Source organism: Coregonus lavaretus, assembly GCF_964263955.1.
Source record: "Coregonus lavaretus genome assembly, chromosome: 40".
Lineage (NCBI taxonomy): Eukaryota > Metazoa > Chordata > Actinopteri > Salmoniformes > Salmonidae > Coregonus > Coregonus lavaretus.
Window position 1 is genome coordinate 5,025,565 of NC_140027.1, and position 9,165 is coordinate 5,034,729.

The following is a 9,165-nucleotide window of genomic DNA, read 5'->3' on the forward strand; positions in this document are numbered from 1 at the left end:
TGTGGTCGATCCTCAAGAGGCAGGTGGACAAACAAAAACCCACAATTTCTAACAAACTCCAAGCATTGATTATGCAAGAATGGGCTGCCATCAATCAGGATGTGGCCCAGAAGTTAATTGACAGCATGCCAGGGCGGATTGCATAGGTCTTGAAAAAGAAGGATCAACACTGCAAATATTGACTCTTTGCATAACCTTAATGTAATTGTCAATAAAAGCCTTTGACACTTATGGGATGCTTGTAATTATACTTCAGTATACCATAGTAACATCTGACAATAATATCTCATAACACTGAAGCAGCGAACTTTGTGAAGACCAATAGTTGTGTCATTCTCAAAACTTTTGACCACGACTGTACAGTATAACATAGACTGATATAAGATCATCTCTTTAAATGTTCCTTGATATTTGTTTATCATCCCCTTTTGAACAATGTTGTTTTCCAATGATAAGACAGTGGACTGAGAGGAGAAATGATTTGTGAGATCATGCTCAAAACAAATACACAATGATCAAATACGGTAGATACTGAAACATGTTTTATTATGTATTTTGGGACAATTCAACCAAACATCATACATGATCATTTGATCAACAATGATATTCAAAAGCATGTTTGTTTTGTCAACTTAAATATCAAATATGGTAAATGTATCAAAGATTGCACAGTGTTGTACATTCACCGAGCATACAGGCAACACCAAAGCGATGCCATCCAGAGATTATAACATTTTAACATTTCTGGTATTCCTTTTAGCTGTAGGCGGAACCAGGCTTTTAATGACGGGTGGGTTTGGGTGGGTTGAGGGCAAGGGATCTAGTTTTGCGGGACCTCCATGTCCACATCCTCTGTACGGGAGACCACCTTACCATCGACCATCTCCTCGATCACCGTCCGCACTCTCTTTGTCACCACTGGCACTGTTTCAAAGAAGGCACAAATAACCATTAGTACACTTAGTGTTGGGCTTAGCTAAAGAGGAAAGGAAAGAACCACCTTAAAATTCAAATCAACCAAATCCTTTGTGTTCTAGAGTGTTTCACAATTACTACTGCTGGGTTCAATCAATATGGAATTTGATATGATAGAAAATGGGCTCGCTCTACTTACGTTTTTGGACCTGAACAGTCTCAACCTTCTTGGTGATGACAGTTCTCCTGGTGGACAGAAGAGTTAGTTAATAGTTTGAGTGTTAAGTATCTTCCTATTTAACAACTCTACATTGAACTCTCTACTCTGTAACACAGTCTCTATTGCCCAGTTCCAAATCGACCCCTGGCCCCTTCCCTAGTGCACTTCTTGTAGATCTGCAACGATTAGATAGGCTACTGTAGGACATTAGCATAATGATGATTGCTCCATCTTGCCCTCTAGTAATATTCACACCATAGTTCTTGCATGTATCCAATCATTTTAAATCAAAAGTGCCTACAGCAGGTGTTTATGTGCCAAAGGGGTAGGGGCTACTGAAGGGGCAACGGGCTAGGGGTTGATTTGTCATTGGGTATGTAACTGCACATTTAGCATTTACATTGGGTATGTGAAGCCCATGTAAATCCCATTGGGTATGTAAATTAGGGATCTACACTCTTCTCTCCTCTCCTTACCCGACATCCTCTCCATCCAGCAGCCTCCTGTACTCAGCGATCTCCATCTCCAGCCGGGTCTTGATGTCCAGGAGCATGCGGTACTCGCCGGCCTGCCTCTCGATGTCCGTCTTCATGCGACCCAGCTCCTCCTCCAGGCTGTTGACCATGCCCTGGAGCTGGTTCAGCTGCATGCTGTAACGGGACTCGGTCTCATTCAGCTGGCCCTCCATGGCTGCTTTCTATTGGGAGAGCGGGAGGAAGAGGAATGGTTAAAGGCTTCAGGAGATTCAACAAGTGATGTTGATATAGGCCAAATGACATCAGAGCATGATTGAGGTGAAGTTCCTGGTGAGCACATGTTTTTAGAATTCAGTTTTGAGGAGAACAGCTGTAGTATAACAAACGGTTCTCCTCAACTTCACTTCATCTCTCCATCAATCGAAGAGCTTGTCAAAAAATGAAATGTATTATTATTATGGCTTGTGATAATTACAGAGCTCTGAGTTGACTGATTGCTTCTCTCTCTCTAACTAATCCATCATCTTCAGTTGCTAAAAGGTCAACTTGAGGACTCATATGTAACCCGTAGGGTAGGAATGTATTTATGAGGTCTAAATGATCATGGTTTTACAGTGATGTGTCAGTTGTACTGTACTGTTTAACTGGAGGTGTACTCTTGTAAATGACATGTATTTCCGAATTCCGAGTGATCTACAGTAATTACACCCTGGTCTAGCTCTAACTCAAACTCATACGTCTAGCAACAACTAGGAGGCAGAGAGGGGTGTGACATTAATGGGGTTGAGGGGGCATTGGTTTCCTCACCAGGCTGAGCTGGGACTGCAGATCGATCTGCAGTGCCTGCATGGTCCTCTTGAGCTCGTTTATCTCGCTGCGGGACGTCTGGAGGGTCTCTGTGCTGCTGGCCACCACCTTGTTCAGCTCATCAAACTGGGACGGACAGACGGAACAAGGTCAGAGTTGTGTAACTCCACTAGTACTGGTAATAAGCACAAAAGTCATTCTCTATGGTCTGATATCTCTATATTGGCATGATCAAACAAGGATAAGATAGCTTCAAGTATGTGATCACAGTAATTGGTTGTTTATAAGCACTTTAAATGCTGTTCTCATAGGACATAGGTTTTCCCTGTAAGATATACTAAACTATTTCCATATGATCTAAAACAGAACAGATGGATCAAGAGGTTCTCCATAGACAAGGCTCTTGTTCTCCTCACCTTGTCCTTGTACCAGGACTCCATGTCGCGGCGGTTCTTCTCGGTGATGCCCTCGTACTGAGTTCGGATCTCCTCCATCATCCTGGCCATGTCCTGCTGGGGCGCTGCGTCCACCTCCACGTTCACTGAGCTGGTGCTCAAGTGGGCCCGCAAGGCAGCGATCTCCTATAAGGGGCACAGAGTGATGACAGACGTCAACTAGGGTCAACACCAGGTGAGAGGCCAATGGAGGTTGTCACCGGATAGGCTGTCACTGGGTAAGATAAGATAGAACTACTGTCCCAGACAGGGAAAAAGTCTAGCACGATTACACAGAGGTGAGGGGACAAATTGGGCCACAGCCAGGTGAGGTGCACGGGTGTCTCAGGTTCAACCACATGAGAAATCAATGAGGTACTTGGGTGTCACAAACTGTCACCATCTTTCATAACCTAGTTACATTGTTCATGGTGTATTGCCATCAGCTTGTCTGACATCCTGTACAACCATCCTAAAGTAAGTAGATGATTACTGTGAAAATACTCAAGGTAATTTCCAACAGGAAATAGGACTTGCCACCATGTGATCTCAAGTGTGGTTTTAACGGTTTTGCCATACTGTCGTAGGGCTTGTGACACTTTAAAGGTGAGCTTTAAAGCTACACAGCTTTTGCTGACAGCTTTAAAGCTACACAAACAGAGACAGCGCAGAGACTCCAAACAAGGTCTGTTTGATCTGTTGTTTGCATTATCATTGATACAGCCAAAGACAATACTGCTTGGCATGCGATGAGAATGAATTATGTCTCTGACAACTCCATTCGACTCTCACAACCACATTGTTTTCATCTAGGTAAAATATATAAGAATTTGGAACTGTGGGGAGGTCTTGCTATTGACAGGGCTATGCCATGACTCTTGGGGATATGGTATGATAAAAGAGGGCTTCCAAGGCCCTTGGGGGCCATTTTGTGAATTTGGGCAGGTCCCACTACAGTGCCCTGAGGAACACCCACCTCTGCATGGTTCTTCTTGAGGTAGACCAGCTCCTCCTTCAGCCCCTCAATCTGCATTTCCAGGTCTGAACGGGACATGGTCAACTCGTCCAGAACCTTCCTCAGTCCAGCGATGTCTGCCTCCACCGACTGACGCATAATCAGTTCACTCTCAAACCTTTCCAGAGGGAAAAGGACAAACAGGGCATGTGAATTTCCCAGCATTATTGACAGTTACCACCAACAGTAAACATACCAAATGGCACAAAACCAGTCAGACCAGTTTTATGTATAGTTGACCGCTGATGATGTTTCTAAGGTGTACAGTAATGTGACATTTAACATCACGTCATGGGCTCGTTGACCTTCAGTATGGTTATACTAGGTGTGGCTTCATACTCTAATAATGGTTTAGAAGTTGCATGACTAAAGTTGACATATGACGTGTAGTTCCAATTCCAATCCTGACTGAAAGTATTATTCTAAGGTGAATTCAATTCCATCTTACAGACCCTTTGTACTCACTTGACTTTGAAGTCTTCTGCTGCCAGTTTGGCATTGTCTATCTGCAGGATGATACTGGCGTTGCTCAGAGTGGCAGCACTGATCTGAGAACAGGACAAAAAACAGGTTGGTACATGGTACATAAAAGGGGGAAAAAATTACACACTGTCAGGCTTATCACAATTATTACATAATTTGCTTTTCATTATCATAAACAATGAAGGTGCATTATCCCAAGCCATAACCATGAATAGCTGTAATGAGAGACTATTAACGTGTGATAAGGTGAAGCCTACCAGAGCTACAGGGGTCTGTTAGTAAGTAATTGATTAGCCTCCTGCCCACACAGATATACTGTAGCCAATCTATGGCAAAGGCCACACAGTTATGTATGGGAAATGACAATAATAAGCATGACTTGAATCCCATCAGATGCAATAATACAAAATGCTATTGAACAGAAGGTATGATTCATTTTAGTGTCATCATCATGGCTCTCCCCTTTGAAATAAGTAATGTAGGCGGCATGAGTGTGAATGTAAATGTTGACAGGGAGATAAGTTGAATGGAAGTGACAGTTTCACTTGCCAAGCCCTTTTTTTTTGGTAATTTCTTTCTTTCAATAGAGACAAACAAACTAAACTACCCATGTAAGCAACACTCATGCCATTTAAGTCCTATAATCCATTACTACTGTAAACTTGGTATGATTCCTCTATTCAAGTCAAGGGTTTACAAATGTACATCCCGAGGGCACACTTGTATTGTAACCTGACAGCTTCATAGACGCAGCCAGTCAATGAACTTCGGGGTATGACTTGTGTCTTGTATACCATAATTGAATTTTATGAGAATAGATGTTGTTTCCTGCCAGAGTAGAAATGTTTAGACATTTTCCTTTTGTAAATGATATAGCCAAAAAAATAAAAAATTCTCATTCAATAAAACTTGATCTAAACTCAATAGTCAACAGGAGTGAGGTTGATGAAAGAAAATGTCATCATATCAATCTCGCTCAATATAGCAATTTACTGTATTTACGATGGCCCAAAAATGCTCACCTTTCTGCGCAGGTCGGCAAGAGTAGCATCGTATTTGCTGTAATCACTGATGACCGGTGTCTTCTTCTCGTACCACTCGCGGATTTGACGCTCGAGCTGGGCATTCGCCGTCTCCAAGGAGCGCACCTTCTCCAGGTAGGTGGCCAAACGGTCGTTGAGGTTCTGCATGGTAGCCTTCTCGCTGACCGACACTGCATGACTACCATAGCTGCCATTGTCACCTCCAAGCGCACTGGACAGGTCAAAACCGCTCCTGGTGCCCGAAGCATAAGATACGCGGACACTCTGTCCCCCTGCCCCTCCATAGACGCTTGGTGCCCGTGATGCGATGCGACTCTGGTACCCTCCTCCGAGAGACATGGAGGATGAGCCTCGGCTGCCTCCATAACTGCGAAGTGATAAAGCACTCATGGCGACGTTGTGATGATTGGTATGTAGAGCTGACAAAACCCGGAGTGGTACTTCGAAGAGTTGGTGAACCAGTCCAAGCCTGGCAGCGGAATATATACCCCCTTGGAGGTGGGAGCTGCTGGAGGGCGTATTGAGATAATTATTTACGTGAATAGATATTCATCAGGCATCCAACAGGTGTGTCCTTAGTCAGCTCATTAAATACGGGCACTAAGGTGTGTTGTGCGTGAGAGTTAGCTGGCATTCTGCCTCCAGAATATGTACCGCTTTCATTTAAAGTATGACAACTCTCATGTCATGTTAAACCACAGGTAAGCAAGTTATGAATATGATAAAATAGTAGCTTACGTTTTAAGAGATGAGGAACAACTGAATCCCGCAACAAAAAGTCTACTTTCTCCTCTAGTCACCGAAAAATGTAGGATACAGTAAAATAGGCTATCTCTCCTAAACTTAGTAGAACAGTAGGCTAGCTCACATGACATGCTCATGTTGGTAGGCTATGTTTTGGAGAGACCATAAATACATTATTTTTCAAATACAAATTATACATTTCACCAATATTCTGTTTATTTTTCAAATATTATTTGGCAAATAAATTAGGTTCAAGGGTAATAGTAACAGGTATTGAACTCTCCCAAATATGGAGGCTAATCCAAATCAGAAGTCATTAGGTCTAATACAGATAGGTTCCATTATTTCCTCATAGTTAGTGAAACTACAAAAAATATATATATATATATATTTTTCCATTTAGAACATGTTGTAAATGCATGTAGATGCTCCTTGGCTCTTTACAGTATTGATCATCATACCATAAAAGTAGTCGGTGACATGATAAAGAGGAATTTATGACATGGTTACCCTGATATTTACTTGATGGTTTACTATGTTAAAGATTCAACGATGAAGTTACAAATTGTTATAGAGATGTCACTTGAATCAAGAGGGCATTCAGGGAGAGAGAGGGAGAGAGAGAGAGAGTGAGAGAGTGAGAGAGTGAGAGTGAGAGTGAAAGTGTGTGTGAGAGAGAGAGAGAGAGAGAGAGAGAGAGAGAGAGAGAGAGAGAACAATTACCTTTAACAGGTACTCTAAACTTCACATCAAAGCTATAGTTGGTTGCCCATTATTGCACAAAACACACACACACACAGTACACGTATGTGTGGAATGACCCAAACAATACACAGAAACACATTAATATACACTGAGTATACTAAACACTAGGAACACATTCCTAATATTGAGTTAATTTAGCACAGATATCATGCAGAAAGATTGATAGGCCATTTATTAAAAAGATTGATATGCCATTGATATTAACTGATTGCACAGAAAACTGGTTTCATGTTTGGCTACTGCCGTAGGCCAGTGTTGGTATATGGACCACTAGACGTCTTCTCCTGTCAAACTCAAGTCTCCATTTTTTTGTCATCAGGTGCAAAGTGTGAATCACAACGTAGGTGTTTCCCAGATGTTGAGTGTGAACACAACCTTTCTGGCACAGGTGGTGTCTTTGCCATCCCTCTCTGGAGTTGTTTTCACAGGCATGTTCTCGAGTATAAGACATTTGCAATTATATGATTAGCTTGCAAAATAGAAAGCAACCACAAACTGTCAAACGTTCTCATTACTTGCCCTTAACGGTTACTGATCCTGATGTACTTTTCACCTCTGAATTGAATCTATCAGTCTTTTGGGAAATCAAACTCTATTATATGTTCAATAGCATGTTGTATGATTGTATCTGACGGAATGCTGCAAGTCATGCTTAGTTATAATTTCCATTATCCATTCCTATTTAGCCTTTGCCATACTGTGGTTATGGTTCATCTGTGTGGGTAGGCTAATGAATCACTTACTAACACACCTTCATAGTTCTATGTACTGTATGTACACATTATTATGCCTTCATAGCTGTTTTAGGGAAATGAAACATTCAAACGCAATACACTCCATCCCTTATCTTTCAATCCCTGTTCTGATATCTATTATATCGTCATAACCTCAGAATAACACAATTGTTTACACTTTGAGAAAGTGTTCTTGTGTTTGTGACTATTCTTGACTCATAACAGCTTTCTCTGTAGTAGTTCACTGTTGGCAATCCTCAATGCAGAAATCTTCTACTTAGGAGAATCAAGTCGATAATAGCCTCAAATTAGTACTTATGGGCTTCAATGAGAGATCACAAAAAACATAATGAAAGAACATGAGCTTTTCCGAAGGAGCCACCTGGTCCTTTCAGAACAATATGTACTTTCTAATGAAAACCGCTGTATGATGTTCCATTCAAAAAACATGAATAGCTTTTCAGATGAACAAGGCTGGAGAGGAGCACGCTTCCCATCCTCACCCTCATAATCACAGCTTTGCCCCATTAAAAAATACTTCTCTATTTTAGACCTGTAATTCCCCCTTTGGTTTTGATGCTTACAGGATATGCCATGTTGCTGAAAATTACCCATGCATAGCTTAGAGCAGGGGTGTTCATCTCTTACCCTAGAAGGGCCAAAGCCTGCTGGTTTTCTGTTCTACCTGATAATGAATTGCACACACCTGGTGTCCCAGGTTTAAATCAGTCCTAGATTAGAGGGGAACGCTGAAAAAATGCAGTGGAACTGGTTTTGAAAGCGAGTTGAGTTTGAAGGGCTTAGAGTTTCTTTACTGTAATTGCTCTCCCTCCCTGTCTCTCTCTCATGTGATCATTTTAAAGGTCAGAGTGGGTTGATGTTAGCTGGTTTGTCAACATGCTTTAATTTAATTTCGATGGCCTTCACACAGGTGTGATGGAGGTCCATGTCACGTCCCTACACTTTCTGCCTGTTCATGAGTGACACAGCGTACTGACAGATGCCTATTGAATTACTACCCAATAGGCACACACTGGTTTAATCAACATCAATGAAATGATGTTGAACCAACGTGGAATAGATGTTGAATTGATGTCTGTGCTCAGTGAGTAAGTACTTAGCAGTTATTTTCAAGCCCACACGGCTTCCTCATCTGTACATCAGTTCATTACCTGATGGAGAAATTGAATGCAATGTTGTGTCCTCTAGGTGAAAACAGTAACAGACAGACAGAATTCATGCACACTTTGTGCCACACAGACTATTTACTCATTGCAACACTCATCACAACACACATTTAAAGTGTTCCCATGATCTTATTTGTTTTCTCAACATACAGTAATTTATCATTAACAAGGTCTTAATTAAGACTGTCTTAATTAACCACATGAAATGGAATAATCTCAAATGATTGACAGATTACTTTTGGCCAATTGGGTTGGAGTAGGAGTTCCCCTGCTATAGGGTGTCCACTGACATTAACTCTGTGACTTGAGCTGAACTGAACTGTGGATTTGAGCCATTGTGAA

General features: G+C 41.7%; 1 protein-coding gene across 1 annotated transcript; it reads right to left on the minus strand.

Moving 5' to 3' along the window:
* Positions 1 to 527: 527 nt before the first annotated feature.
* LOC311113604 (keratin, type I cytoskeletal 50 kDa-like) lies at positions 528 to 5,995 on the minus strand. Its single transcript, XM_084156861.1, has 8 exons — positions 5,373 to 5,995; positions 4,333 to 4,415; positions 3,829 to 3,985; positions 2,835 to 2,999; positions 2,419 to 2,544; positions 1,612 to 1,832; positions 1,115 to 1,161; positions 528 to 924 (listed from the first exon to the last, which is right to left on the minus strand). The coding sequence occupies exons 1-8, from the start codon at positions 5,781 to 5,783 to the stop codon at positions 821 to 823; spliced, it is 1,314 nt and encodes a 437-aa protein (XP_084012987.1). The 5' UTR covers positions 5,784 to 5,995; the 3' UTR covers positions 528 to 820.
* Positions 5,996 to 9,165: the final 3,170 nt, after the last annotated feature.